The 19,984-nt window shown below is 32.2% G+C and overlaps 1 protein-coding gene across 2 annotated transcripts; it reads right to left on the bottom strand.

Moving 5' to 3' along the window:
• Positions 1 to 17,330: 17,330 nt before the first annotated feature.
• On the bottom strand, positions 17,331 to 19,376 carry LOC149546061 (putative pectate lyase 15). Of its 2 annotated transcripts, none has more exons than XM_089794530.1 (5): positions 19,216 to 19,376; positions 18,408 to 19,044; positions 17,993 to 18,093; positions 17,661 to 17,802; positions 17,331 to 17,552 (listed from the first exon to the last, which is right to left on the bottom strand). In XM_089794530.1, the coding sequence occupies exons 1-5, from the start codon at positions 19,374 to 19,376 to the stop codon at positions 17,331 to 17,333; spliced, it is 1,263 nt and encodes a 420-aa protein (XP_089650656.1). The 2 variants fall into 2 exon arrangements, with proteins under 2 accessions (XP_089650656.1, XP_089650657.1); XM_089794531.1 differs by having other exon boundaries at positions 19,207 to 19,250.
• Positions 19,377 to 19,984: the final 608 nt, after the last annotated feature.

Raw genomic sequence — 19,984 nt, 5'->3', positions numbered from 1 at the left:
TGCAAATCCTTTTACAACTAACCTGGCCTTAAATCTTTTCTTACCTCCTTCCTCTTCTTTCAACCTGTAAACCCATTTATTCTGTAAAGCCTTTTTACCTGTAGGCAACTTGCACAAATCCCATGTCTTATTTTTCAGCAAAGAGTCCATTTCATCTTTCATTGCAGACTCCCACTGAATCTTAGTATCCACCTCCACAACTTCATCATAACTTTCAGGTTCACCAACATCAGTAAGTAAAATAGAATACAAAGAGGGAGAAAACCTTTGTGGAGGTCTAATTTTCCTTGTTGACTGTCTAACATTCACTGGTGTGTGTGGTATTTTTTGTTGCAATTGTTGCACATCATGAGGAATGTTTGGAACATCAACTTTTGGAGTATCATCTAGCACTACATAATCATCTTCTTTCTTCTCATGTTGCTGCAATAGATCTTTGTACAACACTTTCTCATTGAATATGACATCCCGACTTCTAATAATTTTAAGATTTTCAAAATCCAAAAGCCTATAACCAAATTCATTAATGCCATATCCAACAAAGACACATTTCTTTGATTTAGCTTCTAGCTTGGTTCTATTTTCAGAGTCTATATGAGCAAAAGCTTCACAACCGAAGGTCTTGAGAAAAGAATAACTCACCTTCTTACCAGTCCATGCTTCCTCTGGAATACCATAGCCCAAAGGAGTAGAGGGACCTCTATTAATCAAATATACTGTAGTATTGACAGCCTTCGCCCACATGTGTAAGGGCAACCCAACATGCAACTGCATGCTCCTTGCGCACTCCATTATAGTCCTGTTCATGCGTTCAGCCACTCCATTTTCCTGTGGAGCCCTTGGAATAGTTTTTTGTCTATGAATACTATTAGTGGAGCAATAATCTTCAAATTCATGACTGCAATACTCACCACCATTATCAGATCTGAGACATTTTAATTTCTTACCAGTCTCATTTTCAACCAAGCATTTCCATTTCTTAAAAGTTTGAAATACATCAGATTTCTGTCTAAGGAAATAAACCCATAATTTTCTAGTTGCGTCATCAATAAATGTAACATAATAATGAGATACACCAAGGGAAGATACCTGGGCTGGTCCCCATACATCTGTATGCACAAGCTCTAATTTCTCCTTTTTGTTTTCTTTCCTTGTCTTTACAAAACTCACTCTCTTTTTTTTTCCATACACACAACTTTCACAAAAATCCATATTCACACATTTTAGACCTGGTAAAACTTTCCTTGAATGAAGTACTTTCATACCTTTCTCACTCATGTGCCCAAGTCTATTGTGCCACAGTGCTGTATCAGAATCTATAGTAGCTATTTGTTCTCCCTGCTCAACTGCAGTAATTGTTCCTAAATATTCATTTTTCTCTGAAACAATCAAAGTAGAAGGAACAATATGACCTGTACAAAGATATAAGGTGCCTACTTTCACACCTTTTTCTACTACAAGGGAACCTTTTGAAACCTTGCAATTTTTATCATTAAAAGTAACTACACAACCCTAAGCCCTTTTTATACAAGTATTAAACCGCTTTAGGGTTATAACATGTTGGCGATATGTCGGCCATAATTTATGGGCCCGAACCCCACTATTTATGAAGTATGTATAGTACTTTCCTGATCAGTCACTACAATCTAACACCATCACCCTATAACTTGCTTCCAAACATGTCATTACTCAAATAGAAGAAAGAGGATTTGACAAAGAAATTAGGATACAAACAACTAAAGAAGCTCACCTCCAAATATATCAAAAATTTGATTTGCCAAATCGACCGTTGTGCAAGTTCTATATGCAGACTTTCTCTAAAAATTTATGAACTACAACTAGGGTTTTGATTTATGAATTTTTTTTGACAGTTTAAATAATTTAGAAGCCAAAATGTTTCATAGGAATCCTATTTTAGAATAAAAACTACTTAGAAATGTTTGAAAAACAAACCAACCTCTAGAAATCAAGCCATAAATACAACTTGATGAACTCTTGTGAGAATGGGTGGGGAAATGGCCTTAGAAATAGAGTGTTGAATGAGAAAGCTAAGCCATTAGAGGACTCTTTTACCAACTTCCATTATCTGTGATGTACTTTTCTACTACTTTGTCAAGGAATGAATTAAAAAATACACTACTCTATAAATTATAATAGAGAAATCATCAAAATGAATGTAAATTGGTGCTCAGTACTTAAGACATGTAGACATGCAATTGCTACCTGTTTAAAGACTTACAAACCATATTTCACTTGTTGTATTTTTTTTTTCTTATTTTTCAATAGTAACATAAAATACTACCACCACAAATGATCTTCGCCAATGGAAAAAGAGAAATTTAAAATCTTAAATTCATTTTAATAAGAAATTTTAGAAGAAGCTTAGGTTAAATTATTTATACATGATTCCCAAGATTTGAATTAATAGATGAATGCAAGAGAAAATTAAGTTTCCAGCCTTAACGGTAGGGACTAATACTTCAGTCACACTGTATAGTTGTTCCTTGCTAAAATAAATAATTTCTTTCTTTGCTAAAGTTGATTGAGAGCACCCAGATGTTTTATTCATTCCTCTCAACAATAGAAAAGTCTTTTATAGAAAATTTCCTAGATTTTACATCAAAGTTGAGTGCATGGGATTATGCAAAATAGTGTGGGCACTATGGTGTGTGTATTGACGAGGAGTGCAACTGCTAAAAAGGAGTGAATGGTGAATATTCTTTTGTTCTAGTCTAACTATCAGATAGCCTTAGCATAGATAGGTATTTTCCTTAAATAGGTCAAGTTTCCTATTTCATATATAACTGAAAAAAATGACACTATTCTAATCTGGGCTCAAGAGAATCTTATGAAACCATGTGTGAAAAAATTGCACTTTTTTAGGTATGGAGGTTTTGGCAATGCCAATTTACTCTCTTGAAATAAACAAGAATACAAGAAATTATTTCTATACTTCTATTTCTTACCTCAACATTTAGTCGACATCCAAGCAAAAAATATAAATGCACAATTGTAATCAGAAATTCTTTTGTTGTAGGCCCAGTGTAATCCTTCTCCTCACGTGGCCATGTACTAGGAAAAATCAAAATGAAGAAGAAACTCTCAAGATATAGGCTGCTTCAATTTTTGAGGTATTTAGTAAAATATTTACAAATTACTATGGATAATTTTTTTTAAAAACTAGGAATGAAGGATTCAATTCTATGCTTCATAAAATGAGAAGCTATGCCAAACACATTGGTAGCTATGTGGTAGCCTAGAAATCTTCCATAGTAGAGAAATAGAAAATAAAGATACCTAGTTGTCGAAGAATAGCCTAGACCAGCTAGATATTTGAGAATGTTTTTTCTAATATTTGGATGGAAAAAGAAAAAAACTATTGGGAAAAATGCTAATAGCCAATAGAAAAAAATTGAAAAAAAAAATATCAATTTAATTCAAAAATTTCCAAAAGGCTATAGAATTTGGTAAGATTTTTGTATGTGGCATGATTTTTGAGGAACAAACTAATGCTTAGAAAGCTACTAAAAACTATAGTCTCCTGCCTTATGATGGGGACTAACAAAATAACATAGCTCTAATAGACCATTGAACTAAATTGAAGTCTAATCATCAGAATTCATGAAGCCAAATATTAAATCCCAATTCCTAATAGAATAAAACAATACACCCCATGCTCATCCACATGCTCTACAAAACTAACAACATTCATTAAATAAAATAAATTTCTAACAATAATATTAAATAAAAAACAACCAAAACATAGGAATACAAAATAAAATACAATGAACATAAACAAGAAAATTGGAACCCAAGTTTTCATAGTTCTATTTCTATTATTATATTTATATAATAGTTGAACTATTAAATATATTTAATAAATTTTTCTAAATTACATTTCATAAGAAATATAAATATTTTTAATTTTTCTACAACAAATTAGTTATACTATTTAAAACAATATTTGGAATACCATTTAAAAATTAGAATTTCATATGAATTGGTTTTAACTTAAACTAATGTACCTCTCCATAATAACAATAGTCCAACAAGGATTTGAATCTTGATGGACACAACAAATAAACTACCACCTCTCTCCTAGACTATGTAGTGAACCATTCTTTAAATTTATTTATAATAATTAATAGCTAAAAAATTATGTGACTGAAAATCATCATGATATGATTATTTAATTCTTTTATGTTTGAGGATGAGTTATAGTTCTAATTTCACAAGTCCCACATTGTGGCTTAGCCTTGCCTTTATTTTTTAACTTTATTTTAATAAAATTATTATAGTATATAATATATTTAACTCAAATATTCTATAGTTATAGTTTTTAATAATTATAATTATAATAATGAAGTAATTTTTTTGTTATAATTATGCAAATAATTGTTCACTATTAATTATAATGTATGATTAATTTGATCTTAATTTTAATTTTAATGATAATGTGTGTGTGTGTGTGTGTGTGTGTGTGTGTGTGTGTGTGTGTGTGTGTGTGTGTGTGTGTGTGTGTGTGTGTGTGTGTGTGTGTGATATTATACTAGTATATTATAAATAAATTATTAAAAGTATAAAAAACTAAATTAACTTATTTAGATTTGTGTGTGTGTGTGTGTATTACTCTTTGAAGTTTAGTGAAAGTTTGCAAAATAAAAATAATTTTAAATATATAAATATTTATAATTAAAAATTTAGAATGCTAGTTGTATCATAGTATTTTATTTAAATTGAATCACTATTCAATATGTTTTATCCATTGTATATTTTAAGGTATGATTTATAGTTGGTTGAGATTATTAAATTAAATTAAATTTATATACTTGCATTATAAAATATCACCTTATATACATTATAAAAATCAAATATGTAAATTCAAAATAAAAATACATAGATGTAATTAACCACTACTTATGTAGAAGTGATTGCAATAGTATAATGTCTACCACAAATACAATAAGAATTATAAAAACAATTTTGATGTGTAAGTTCAAACAATAAAATATAATAATATATCATATGTTATAAAAACTCAATGTTTCTAAAGTATAATTTTTGAAACATGATATTATAAGGAAGCAAAGGTGCATGAAATCGCTTCCTACACTAATCTTTGAGAGTACAATTATGCAAATTTAACTAACAATTACAGAGATCTCAAGAAAAGCATAATAACTTAATCAAAATAATGATGAACTCATAACACAATGATTATCGTGTGGAACCCCTTCCAAGAGAAAAACCCCGCCCTCCAAAACCTACACAATGTATTCTCAAATCAAGAAGATTACAATACACTTGCAATGCAAGTTCTTACATGAGTGCATCACCACAACTCGAACTCAAACCCAAACTCAAAGAGAATCTCTTCTAGCACTAACCTTGCAAACTAAACTCAATGATACAAACACCTCTCCAAGCCATCCTTTTATAGTAATTTACCACTTGAAAATCATTTGTGGTTTAACAAAACAATAGGCCAAAACCATGGACAAAAGAACCATGCCACATGTTACCCAATTGTAATTTGTAACTCCAAGAATAGAAGTTTTTTCCATAATTTGTCCCATAAATGTCATATAATGAGTTGTTTACACTCTAAAAATATCCTTTCTACATTATTCTAGAGACTAGACTCAATTTTAACAAATCATACACCTTTTTCCAACTCATAAACATTTGAAAAACTACCACAAACAAATTCTAGAATTAGCTTAGAAAAATTCTAGAGTTTTTTAGAATTTTTTTGCAAGGTTGAGACACAATTCTCAACATTCTCCCACTTGTGAAACACCTTGCATGGACTTAATTGCTAGGGGCTGAGAGGCCCATAGTCTTCGAACACCATCAAAACTTCATTGTGCTCATAAGCTTAGTTAATGCATTAACAACATTCACCAAAGTCTCTACCTTCTCTAGCTTCACCTTATTGTCATCGACCATATCTCTCACAAAATAACATTGTACATCAATGTACTTGGTCCTAGCATGAAATGTTGGGTTCTTTGCTAGGAAGATTGCACTCTGACTATCACTATAAATCATCACTATACCCTATTTGAACTCTATATTTGAACACAATATCTTAAGTCAAATGGCTTCCTTATAGGCATGATTAGGTGCCATATACTCTACCTATGTAGTGGACAAAGTGACCACAACTTGTCACTTTCTCTTCCAACTGATTGCACCACTGAATAATATAAACATATATGCATTGGTGATCTTCTTCTATCACCATAACTAGCCTAGTTTGAATCCACATAGCCCCAGATATCCAGAGAATGCTCATTTCCAATTTCATGAAAATATATCAAGTACTTAGAGGTACCCCACAAGTATCTAAAAAATCTTTTTACTGCATCCCAATGTGCTCTTCCTGGATTAGACATATAATGAAAAAGTACTCCCACTACTTGGGCAATGTCTAGTCCCTTATAGACCATAGCATACATAAAACTTCCAATAGCACTCTAATATGGTATTTGAGTCATCTCTTCCATCTACAATGGGGGGTAAAAGCACAAACCTGTGTCACCTTTTTATAAGGAAAAGGCTAACAAAAGTATAACTGTTCATCTTCAATGACATAAAATTGGTTGTACTATTTAAAATTTTTATTATGAAGTAAACTAATGAAAGGTGTAGAAATGGATATAGTTTTGGATTATAAATTTTCATAATTATTTGGAATAAGAATTGATACATTTTTCTAATTTTTAAAGACAAATTTTTACATGCTTATAAAAGCTAAAAATTTGGGGTCTAGTTCCCATCACAAAACTATATAGAAATAAATTTATTTCCCTTAAATCTTAGATTATGTTATAGATAACATATATAGGTAGAACAATCAAAAGTAAAAATTGGCTTTAGACTTATGTTTTATCTTTTATAATGATTCAAATTTCAACTCAGTTGAAATCGATAGTTTTCATCTCCAACCACATTTTTTAAAACAAATCTATTCTAACCAAAAGAAAAATTATACATTCTTGAAGAAGACTCTCTCCTCTAGAACGTTATGTAAATTTTAATTTTTTATATGATTTAATATTTTTTCCTTTCTCAAAATTGACATCTTCTCAAGTGTTAGAATACGTACTTGTAGAATTTTTAAATTATAATACACTATATCTAATTAAAATTGTATAAAACTCTATATGAGAATATTCTTAACTCTAAGCTCTATAAAATGGTGTTTATATGCTATTTTAAAAATATCATAAAAAAGAGTAAGAGTCATTGAAACGTCAATTTTTAGAAATAATTTTATTTCTTTAGTAATTAGATACAAACTAGTATAAAACATGCATTTAATAAACATTTCCAGTTGGAAAAGTTTGACACCATATATAACTTAGCTAGAATGAATTTGCCTAGATCATATGTTTGAATAAAATTGATTTTTAGATAGAAATACCCAAATTTAGTCATTCTAATAAATTAGCCTAAAAGGTGACACAACTTTATACTTTTACCCTATGATGAAGGACACTATGAGCTAGAAAGCTTTGTTTCCATAGTAACAAGAACACTCAATGGTCTAGAATCCTATATATTTAATCTTCTCAAAATAGTACAATCATACTTACTCTATCCTAGCCAAATATTTTTTTTTCTATCTCTTATAATCTTCATTCCTAGAATGTACCTTGTTGCACCAAGATCATTCATTTCAAAATTTGCTGAGAGCTGAGATTTTAATTCTACAATCAAACCTTTTCCTTTGCCAATAAAAAAAATGTCATCAACATATAAGGCAATAACCCGAAAATAATCACCATCATATTTGTAGTATATACAATGATAAAATTTGGATCACACAAATCCCAAACTCAATACATATGTATAAAACTTTTGGTACCACATCCTAGGACTTTGCTTTAGACCATACAATAATTTCTTCAATTTATAGACCAAATGACTTTTACCTTTCACCACAAAGTTCTTTGGCTATGTAATGTAAATTTCTCCCACAAAATCTCCATGAAGGAAAGCTGTCTTCACATCCATCTCCTCAACTTCTAGATCATAAGCTACTGCAATAGAAAGTAAAAATTGAATGGATGTCATCTTTGCTACAGGAGAAAAAATTTCACCATAATAAATTCCTAAAACCTAGGAGTAATCTTTTGCAACCAAACGTGCTTTATACTATTCAATGCTTCCATCTAAACCCATCTTTCTTTTGAACACCCATTTACAACAAATAGACTTCCTTTCTTCAAGAAATGGTACAAGGTCCTATGTATCATTCATCTTAAGAGCTATAATTTCTTCTTCCAACACTTTGAATCATTCATACTAGGAGCCTCTTCCATAAATTTTTGTTCATCAATATTAGCATTCAAAGAAAATATATACCTCCAAGCATCAAGAGAATATACATACCTTTCTAGTGCTTTCCTTTATCTACTAGTCCTTTGAACAAGATCTGGTTTAGGTTGAGGTTTAGGTTCATGATCAATTTCTCCCTCTTACTCTAATGATTTAGAACTCATAGAGCTCTCTTCAACATCTCATCTTTATGAGGGCCTCAATTCAAATTTCTCTGGTGAAGCAGGAAGTTGAATCACACTTTTTTTTTCTTCTATCTATTCTAGTTGTACTGTAATGGAAGAAGACTCAATTTCTCTAAAAATAACACTTCTAGAGTAAAATACCTTTTGTGTAATAGGATCCTAAAGCTTGAATCCTTTCACACCATAACTATATCAAATGAGGATACATTTGATAGATTTGTTGTCCAATTTTTTCCGCATCTCCTTTGGCACATGAGCATATGCCTCATAACCAAAAACTCTTAGATGTCTAATTGAAGGCTTGTGGCTTGACCATGCTTCCATTGGTGTCTTATCAACAAGAGCTAATGTAGGAGACCTATTTAATAGGTAGTAGGCATTGTTTATAGCTTCAACCAAAAAATTTTGTTCCTATCTAGCTTTACTCAAAATACTCCTAGCCTTCTCCATCGAGGTCCTATTCATTCTTTTTGCAACTCCATTCTGTTACATAGAGAATACAAAGTTGTCTTCTCTCTTTTAATACCGCAATCTTTACAAAATGTGTCAAAATAATTGGAGCAATATTAACTCCCATTATTAGTTCTCAAATTCTTTATCATCTTTCTACTCTACAACTCAATCATTTCTTTAAATTCTTTGAAATGACTAAAAACTTCAACTTTACTTCTAAGAAAATAAACCCATGCTCTTCTACTAAAATCATCAATAAAAGAAACATAATAAATTGATCTACCAATAGAATGAACATCAATTTGGACCAAATACATCCAAATGGATTAGATTCAAAATACATGAAGACTTATGAGAACTTGAGTAAAATTGAACGCAATTTTGTTTACCATTAGATACAATGCTCAAAAAAATCAAAATCAAGATTTTAGTCATTCAACCCATCAACAATGTTTTTATTCTTTAAGGTTTGTACACTTTTCTCACCAATGTGGTTGAGTCTTTAGTACCATAACATAGTCTTCTCTATAGGTAACTTTGATTTAGTAGATATAGCATCCTTGCATAACTAGCAATCATGACCATCTATTGAAAGAGAAACCCTCTCCTTCTCCAACAAAGTAGTCTTCTTCATAGTCAAACTGCACTTAGTTGTGCATGCATCAATCCGGTACAATATACCCAATCTACTTCCTCTTGCTATTACCATAGTACCTCTTACAATTTTCAAATAGATAAAAAATTAGGTTTCTGATAGATAAAAAATTCCTCACTAGTCCCAGGATATGCAAGACACCATCAAATCTTCTAATTCTACCATCACATTTTTACACAAGATTATTTCCATGACCAACAATATCAAGAACTAAGTTATCACCCAAATACACCTTACTGCCATCAAACTTTTCATATTTACTAAACCACTTTCTATTAGGAGTCATGTAAAAAGATTCACTTGAGTCTATCAACCATGCATTGTCACTTTCATGAGTGGTCAAGGTTGTGATGAAAGTATCTCCATCTTCCTTCTCAGACTCATAATCAGAATTAGAATGTTGCTTCTTTTTCTTTTTCTTTTTCTCCTATTTGCAGTCCATTCAGAAGTGTCCAAGTTTGCCACAATTCTAGCAGACCAATTTAGACTTACCACAAGATTTTGATCTCCACTTGTTCTTGGACATAGAATGGCTATGTTGCTTCTAGTTCTTGCCTCTTTCCTTTGGTCTTCTTTGAAGACTCAAAGCCTCTTTGACATTCAAAGAGACCTTCCTTCTCACCTCTTCAAAAAGTAGAGAACCAAAAATGTCCTCCATCTTCAAAATGATTGAAGTTCAACCTATGGCCATGACAAGGCTATCCTATGAGTCGGATAACAAACTTAGGAATATTTGGCATCTTTCTTCTTCATCCATCCACACCCCAATTGAGGTCAACTAAGTCACCAACATATTAAAAATTTCAAGATGCTAACAAATATGTCCACCTTCCATTCTTAAGGAATAGAACTTCTTCCTCAAGAAAATCTTGTTCACAAGTGATTTTTCTTGAAAAATCTCACTTAGCTTCTTCCAAAGCTTCTTTATAGTAGGTACTTTATGGACATTTATTAGTATAGAGTCTGCAAGACAAAATCTAATGAGACTTTTATCTTTTCTATCTCTCACATCATACTCTATGGCTGAAGTTGGATATGTGGGCCTCAACTTCTTTTCATCAATTGCATGCCATAGATACCAATCAATCAATAGATCTTATATCTTTAGCTTCCACATTTCAAAGTTTGTGTCAGAAAACTTCTCTAGATCAATCCTCCCTAATGTGCTTACCATCTTTGTGATCTAGCAACACAAAAATAAAATCATCTACACAATCTCCCACTCAAACCTTGATTAACTTAAAAAACCTTTTACCCAACAAATAGAGCAAAAAATGGTTTAACTTTGATACCACTTGTAATGAATCAAAGGTGTAAAAAATCAATTCCTCTACAAATCTTTGAGAGGACAATTATGAAAATTCAACTAACTATTGCAAAGATCTCAAGAAATGCACAATAACTTAATCAAAATAGGAACAAACTAATAACACAATAGTTACCATGAGAAAACCCTTTCGGGAGAAAAACTCCACCCTCAAAAACCTGCACAATGTATTCTCAAATCAATAAGATTACAATACACTTGCAATGTAAGTTCTTATAGGAGCGCATCACCACAACTAAAACTTAGACTCAAAATTGCAATAAAATTATAACACAATAATTACCATGGGGAAACCCTTCCAAGAGAAAACCCCACCCTCCAAATCTCACACAATGTATTCTCAAATCAAGAATATTACAATAGGCTAGAAATGTAAGTTCTTATAGGAGTGCATCACCACAACTCAAACTCAGACTTAGACACAAAGAGACTCCCTTCTAGCACCAGTATTGCAAATAGAACTTGATGATACAAATGCCTCCTCAAGCCCTCCTTTTATAGTGATTTGCCACTTGGAAACCATTTGTAGATTTACAAAACCATGGGTCAAAATTATAGGCAAAACAACCATGTCACTTGTTACCCACTTGTAATTTGTAACCCTTGTTAGAGTAATTAGATTTTTTCTAATTAACTCTAGTTTTCTTAAGCTAAACTTTAGGTATCTAATAACTAATATCTTTTATTAATTATTATGATACAACCTAGATTAAAATATTTTCCTGTACTTAATAATTATCTTGTAATAATTAAATACTTAGATTAAATACTCTTCCTATATTTAATAATTATCTTGTAATTATTAAATACCTAGATTAAATTCTCTTCCTGCATTTAATAATTATCTTGTAATTATCATATACCTAGATTAAATACTCTTCCTATATTTAATAATTATCTTGTAATTATTAAATACCATAAAGAGTTTTACATTACCTTTTATGGATGATCTCTCATTGTATATTTAACACAAATCTTTTCTTTACCTGAGAATACAATTTTCATATTTTCAGACCATATCCTTGCCTCTTTTTGTCTTTTTATTCTTTGTGATAGGTTTTCTACATGTAGGTATTTGAGGGCTTCATGGATTTGATATGCGTATTTGCTCAAATTCTACATGGTATCAGAGCTAGATCTACTATAACTTGTTTAGAATTTGAAGAGAAAGGGAGAAAGGCTTTGGCATTATTTTTTATAGGATGGTCTCCAAGCCGTCAAATTTAAGCTAGTGAAATGATGACATCAGTACTACATTACCACCCCAATAAGCCCTTCAGGTCCTTTTTTAATCCACTATTGTTTTTTGGCCATAACTTGAAAATATAGAGGTCTTCTTTCAATATGAAAGAAGCATCAAAATGCTGGTTTTGAGATGGAGATAATGTTGTAGGTATTTTTTAGTTTTGATGTAGTTAAGTTTCCTATTTTGGAAGTCAAATTCAAATGTATATTTTTTCACTCTGGTGGGCATATCTTGAGTTTCCCATCTCCATTATTGAAAAATGTTATATTTTTGAAAATTTAGAATAGTCCTCTTTTTAAAAATGCTATAATTTCCTTTAGATTCTACTCCGTGCTCTTTCTATCATGTTTTTTTATTTTTTTGCACTATGGTGGATATCTTGGGTCTTTCAAGTCTAAGGATCATTTTTATGGCATGAGATCTCTTCTTTTGGATTGTACTATCTATTGTATTAGCTCTTTGTGCTTTTTTATCATTATTGATATTATTTGTAAGCATTTTCTTGCAAATGCACTAAGACAAAGTGTCATATTATATCTATATTTTTGTTTCAGTTGTTTTGTCTTATTTTTCCTTTTGATTCTAGTAGTGTCATCTGAGAACATTTGTACAAATTATTGTATTCTTGGGATTCAATATGTCTTTTTCCCTATTTTACATGCACTACTCTGATAAAGTGTCATGGGAGGATGATGTTTTGCCTTTATTTGACATCTTCCTGTGTCCAGTGAATGTCCCCTGCATTAACCTCATGACATGTCTAAGATTGATCACCTCAGTACACACTTATGTACTTTTTTGAGCATCTTAATCATGGTTCCTTGACTTGTAATTCATTTTGGCCCACTTTCTCAGCTACCTATCACCTCACCCTATTTGCATTAGATGGGGTTCTCCTATTGTTTCTAGTTCTTCATTGGTTTGTTGGAGTGAGCTATGTATTCAATAGTTGATCTTATGTACTAGGTGATTGCAGGGGTTGAACACCTATGCATTGACCATATAAACACTCTTCTTATTGTTCCTACTTTTGGTTACAGCCTTCCTTGGTTCAATTCATCAACTCTTTAAGCTTTGGTGTTTTATGCTATCTATATTTTTAAGTTTACTTGTTTGCCTTTGTTTGCCTCTTGATTTGATGCAAATTACAATCTTCTCTACCTGGTTAGGTTCTATTTGAGAGGAGGTTCTACAGATCAACAATTTCTATTTGATAGAGCTTCGCAGCTTTTTTATGCTTTAGTGATGTTCTTCATGGTCATCTCTTGTTCCTATCTTCTGGAACATTCCTCTAGTTGGAGGCTTCTGTAGTTCTTCACTAGTTTTTCAACATTTTTTTCATCTCTTTTTAGAGTAGGGTTTTTCCAATTGGGTTTTCTCTATTTATCTAGTTTACAAATATTATGTTGTGCTTGGGTATCTCATCAGGTCTTGTTTGTTGGGACCCAAATCTACTTTTAGTAGTAGTTTGTACATTTTTAGCTACTCCCTAAGTTTATGTTAAGATGGGGTGTTAGAGTAATTAAATATTTTCTAATTAACTCTAGTTTGCTTAAGCTAAAATTTAGGTATCTAATAATTAATATCTTTTATTAATTATTATGATACATCCTAGATTAAATTCTCTTCATGTATTTAGTAATTATCTTATAGTTATTAAATACCTAGATTAAATACTCTTCCTCTATTTAATAATTATATTGTAATTATTAAATACCCTAAAGAGTTTTACATAACCTTTTTGTGTTTTGATCTCCTTTATAAGGATGATCTATCATTGTATTATTAATATATATCTTTTCTTCATCTGAGAATACAATTTTCATATTTTTAGACCAAACCCTTGCCTTCTCTCATCCTTTTCTTCTCTTTGATAGGTTTTGTACATGCAGGTAATCGAGGGCTTCATGGATTTGATTTGTGTATTTTCTCAAATCCTACAAAAAAAAAACATAGATATTTTTTTATTCGAGAATACAATTTTCATATTTTTAGACCAAACCTTTGCCTCTTCTTGTCTTTTGCTTCTTTATGATAGGTTTTCTACATGTTGGTATTTGAGGGCTTCGTAGATTTGATTCACATATTTACTCAAATCCTACATGGTATCAGAGCTATACCAAATTCTTATATGTTATTAGAGCTTGATCTATTGTAGCTTGTTTAGTATTTGGAAAAAAAGAAAGAACAAGGGTTGGATGGATTAGATCTAGAGTTTTTTAGGTATTTCTTGAGAAAATAGGGGGGTCACTAATTTTTGGATCATTTTTCTTGCTCATGCCACGTGGTAGTCCTTTTTTGCTACGATGGTTGACTAGTCATCAATTTTAAGATAGTAAAATGCTGACATTAGCATGATGTCAGCACTGCATTAACACCCCCTGTAAGCCCTTTAGGTCTCTTTTTTGACCTCCTGTTGGTTTCATGGCCATAACTTGAGCATATAAAGGTCTTTTTTTTATTCAAAAGTAGCATTCGAATGCTAGTTCTAAGATAGGGACATTGCTGCAAGTGGTTTTGGTTTTGATGTAGTTTTTTTACCTATTTTGGTAGTCAAATTTGAATATTCTATTTTTTCACTTTGGTGAGCATATGTTGAGCTTCCCATCTCCATTTTTCGAAAATATTATATTTTTGAAAATCTAGTTCAATCATCTTTTTAGAAATGCTATAATTTCCTTCAGATTCTACTCCAAGCTCTTTCTATCATTTTTTTTTGCACTATGGTGGATATCTTAGGTGTTTTAGGTCTGAGGATCATTTTCATGGCATGGGATCTTTCCTCTTGGGCTATACTATCTATTGTATCAATTCTTTGCCCTTTCTAATCATTGTTGATATTATTTGTAAGTATTTTTTGCAAACACACTAAGATAAAGTGCCATACTACATCTGTATTTTTATTTAGTTATTTTTCCTTTGTTTGACTTCTAGTTCAAGAAGTGTCATCTAAGGAAACTTATACAGATTGTTGTATTCTTGGGATTCATTATATATTGTGGCTTATTGTACATGCACTACTCCGATAAAGTGTCATGGGGGTGGGGGGTGTTGGTTTTGATATTTTGCCTTTTTTTTCCATCTTCCTTTCTCCATTGAGTGTCCCTTCTATGACATTAACCTCATGACATGTTTGAGATTGATCACCTCAGTACACACATATATACTCTTTTGTGCATCTTGGTTGTGGTTACTTGACATGCAGTTATTTTGGCCCACTTTTCCAGTTGCTTGTCACTTCACCCCTATCTGCATTAGGAGGTTTTTCTTTTGTTTCTAATTCTTTCTTGGTTTGTTGGAGTGAGCTATGTATTTAGTATTTGATCCTATATATGAGGCAAGTATAGTGGCTAGATAATTATGCATTTCGATGAGATGGACCATTTACCATATAGACACTCTTCTTTTCATTACTACTTTTCTTGCAATCTTCCTTGGTTTGATTGATAAGCTCTTCAAACTTTGGCATTTTATATCATTTGTATTTTCAAGTTCAGTGGTTTGTCTTTGTTTGCCTCCCCATTTGATGCAAATTAGAGTCTTCTCTACCTAGTCAGGTTCTATTTTAGAGGAGGTTCTACAGATCAACAATTATTTTTTGATAGAGCTTTGCAACTTCCTCGTGCTTTATTAATGTTCTTCATGATATTCTCTTGTTCCTATCTTTTGGGACATTCCCTAGTTTGGAGGCTTCTTTAGTCCTTTTCTACTTTTTTAGCATATTTTCCATCTCTTTTTGAAATAGGGTTTCTCCCAAGTGGTTTTCTCTATATCTCTTCTTTTCAGAGATTTGGTTGTGCTTCCGTACCTTATTAGGCCTTGTTTGTTGAGACCCAAATCTACTTTCAGTAGTAGTTTCTAAGTTTTTAGCTACTCCCTAATTTTATCTTAAAGGGGGTGTTAGAGTAATTAGATATTTTCTAATTAATTCTAGTTCACTCAAGCTAATCTTTAGTTATCTAATAATCAATATTTTTTATTAATTATTATGATATAACCTAGATTAAATTCTCTTTTTGTATTTAATGATTATCTTGTAATTATTAAATAATTAGATTAAATACTCTTCCTCTATTTAATAATTATCTTATAATTATTAAATACCTAGACTAAATATTCTTCCTATATTTAATATTAAATACCCTAAAGAGTTTTACATTACCCTTTTGGGTTTCAATCTCCTTTATAAGGATGATTTCTCACAGTATTTTTAACACATATATTTCAGTAGTAGTTTCTAAGTTTTTATTTTAGCACCTCCCTAAGTTTATCTTAAACTAAACTTTAGGTATCTAATGATTAATATCATTTATTAATTATTATGATACAACCTAGATTACTTTAGATATCTAATAATTAATATCATTTATTAATTATTATAATACAACCTAGATTAAATTCTCTTCATGTATGTAATAATATTTAACACACATCTCTCATTGTATTAACACTAGAGAATACAATTTTTGGTATTTTCTCAAATCCTACAACTCCAAGAATAGCATTCTCATCCATAATTTTGTCCTCTAGTTTAAACCCTGACTCTCATGAAAGTCATATAATGAGTTGTTTACATTCTAAAAATAACCCTTCTTTATTATTCTAGAGACTAGACACATTTTTAACAACTCACACAACATTTTCCAACACATAAACATGTGGAAAACTATCACAAACAAATTCTAAAATTTTCCTAAAACATTTCTAGAGTTTTCTGGCTAAAATTTTCTATAATTTTCAGAAAAAAACTTACAAGGTTTGGACACAATTCTCAACAGATATAGAGAAAGGACTAGAGAAATATGCAAATTAGTGGACAACACACAACATACTAATTTTATTAATCGAATATAAGAGTTCATTAACAACAACGCTTCAGTATAATTGCTTGGTGAATACCATAAAAGCAACTCGCTTGCCGGCAGGGTATGGTTGCGCTTATTAGATGTTGGAAAGATGAAATGTAATATTTATCACCATACTCCTCGAATCAATTAATGTAGAATAGGGGAGCAAAGACAGTGCAACAATAAGAAAACAATACGAAGGAGACTAAGATATGTGGTAGTAGATGCTTCAACATAATCGAGCAGTCTCCAGAGAATGGTATGATATATTCTAACAGTAAACACTTTTCTTACAAGAAAGTGGTCCTGCCTTTTGTGTAAGGGTTTTCAAAATTGATGGTGGCCTCGCCTGGAGAGTTGACACTTCTAAAAAGCTCGGAGATGTTCCTGCCCCAGATGGAGTAAAGAATGCTCCATTTAACATCAGGTCGCCTTCTGATCTCCAATTCCAGTTCTGCCATTCACCTTGGTTGAAGCTCAATCGTTTTGTTACCTTGAAAAACACACACAAATAAAAATTAGACCATATTTTAGCTGTTATCTACCAATTGGATAAAATATTCTAATAAGATCTGAAGAAGATGTGGCATTGTGTATGTACCTCTTTAGCATTGGGATTTAAAGGTGCAAGATATCGATTCCCTTGGCTGATAATGGTAGGATTTGCACTCCCACCAATTGCATACATTTTCCACCTTGTGTAAACATTGTTTACCACATGGAAGTATCCATGTCGACATCTAATTTCACCACAATTTGAATAGTTCAATTTTAGATGAATAATCTTAATGTGTAAATGCGTAATGTGCTGTTAAAAAAAATAGAGAGCATCTTACTTGCACTAAATAATATTTTGAATGATGTGTCTAAATCTTTGTATTTTTGTTAAAATAGTGATATACTCAAACAAAACGAAACAGTCGTTCTCAACTAGGCATCCGTTGTACGAGACCTCTACCGAAATGGTTGAAGGCAATGGTCACCTGCATATTGACATCGGCTGTGTAGGAGTCACTGTGACCGAGCAACATCACCTGCATCAATTTATCAATAATTTAGAACATTCATATAAAAATAAAAATCCTATTTTGAGTGATTCCATTTTGATAAGTAGGAGATATTTTTCAGACCAAATCAAATAGTGATATTGCTAATAGTATTGGGGTGGGTGACCTTCCCGAACATTTTCTTGCTTCATCTTTGTGAACATCACCTAAATTCAATGAGTGCTAAGCATTCCATTAATTCTCACCAAGATAGGTTTGTGTGTTTGAAATAGATTATTGAATTTGACTCAGAAACTGTACAATTAAAATCCTAATAGCAATATCACAATGACTACATCAACCTTGTTGTGATGAGAAAAGTGGTTGTTAGAGATGGTAATGGCAGTAGATCCCATGATGGCATCTATGAGACCATCTGCACATCGCGACATTGAGCAATGGTCAATCCAAATGTTTCTTCCCCCAAAAATTGAAATCCCATCTCCATCACACATTGTTCTCCATCCGTAGTGATTTGGGGAAGATCTGACCATTGCGTTTCCAGCTGGCCTGCAATGGTGGATGCGCACTCCGTGAATGATGATGTTTGTAACGTATTGCACAATAATGCAGGGCCCATAAGCAATGTGGACATTGACACCACGACCATCAATTGTTTTGTAACTATTCATAATAAGCTCTTGTTTGAGATGAATGACCATGCTTCTCTTGAAAATGATCCAGAGGGGCTCGGTCTGAATGACAGCATGACGTAGAGTACCAGGTCGAGGATTGATCGCATCATAGTCACCGGGATCGGTTACAACGTAAATGCGTCCGTTCTTGCCTCCAATGGCGTTCCTGCCGAAGCCAATGGCGCAGTCAGCGAGCCGCTTGCGGTTACGACGCCAGTTTGGGTCACATCGCCAGCAGTCATCAATAGGGTTCCCAGTCGCACATGACAAATCAGCCAGATCTCGCCTAGTACTGTTTATGTTCCTGCAACTCTCAACCAGAAAAACAAACAGCATAAATTCATACTTCATCCACCCGCAATCTAGCCGTGAACTGGGGTGACCTCCATGTTAGGTGGTCTTAAGTTTCATTCTTTGACCCACTTTCAAAAAAAATACTACTAAAAATTCAAGGGCAGTTCAGTACACAACATACTCGTGAACCATCTGCTCTACACTGTCGGAGTCCTCTTCCACTGCAGAGGAATTGCTAAGAAACGTATTGTAATTCTCAGAAACTGCTGCTCCCATAAAACGTTCATGGCAGCAGAGTACCCAGACGAATAGCATCCATGTAAGCGAAATGTGAAAACCCATCTTATGCTCACTCTAGATTCAAGAGTCTCAGATTATAAATATGTCAGAATGCTGCAATTCTAAGCAAACCACTGCTAATCGAAAGTGATGTTCTAGTCACCAGAGGCCTTATTTATAGCGTCATTCTCTTTTCTGGTCAGAAGCAAGCTTTTGATAGATGGGTGGAGGTACGGGAAAAAGAGCAAAAACACCAAATACAATGTGCTGTCGGACAATAAAAATATGTTGTATTCCATTCACCGTGATTTGAAATGAATACATAGTGCCTTTATAGGCAAGTGTACAAAATTCTAGAGAAATCTAACATTATCAGACAAGACAAAATATCTACAAAATTTACAGGAAAATACTACTGCCGACTCAACCTAAACCTAACCCTAATAATCTAGAAACATCTAATGATGAATTCTTAATAGAAATTCTACAAAATTTCTGGAAAATACTATTGCCGACTCAACCTAAACCTAACCCTAATAATGTAGAAACATCTAATTACAAATTCTTAGTAGAAATTACTATTTCTCACAGCTTTATCGTTCTATCCATCGGACCTTCGAGCATTGTAGGGTTCGAAATCTAACCAAAGAACAAACTGGTCTTAACTGTAA

This window comes from Cupressus sempervirens, chromosome 7 (genome assembly GCF_028749045.1).
Source record: "Cupressus sempervirens isolate cs-2001-9-10 chromosome 7, ASM2874904v1, whole genome shotgun sequence".
In the NCBI taxonomy this organism is placed as follows: domain Eukaryota; kingdom Viridiplantae; phylum Streptophyta; class Pinopsida; order Cupressales; family Cupressaceae; genus Cupressus; species Cupressus sempervirens.
This window is presented reverse-complemented; position numbering and strand designations above follow the sequence as displayed.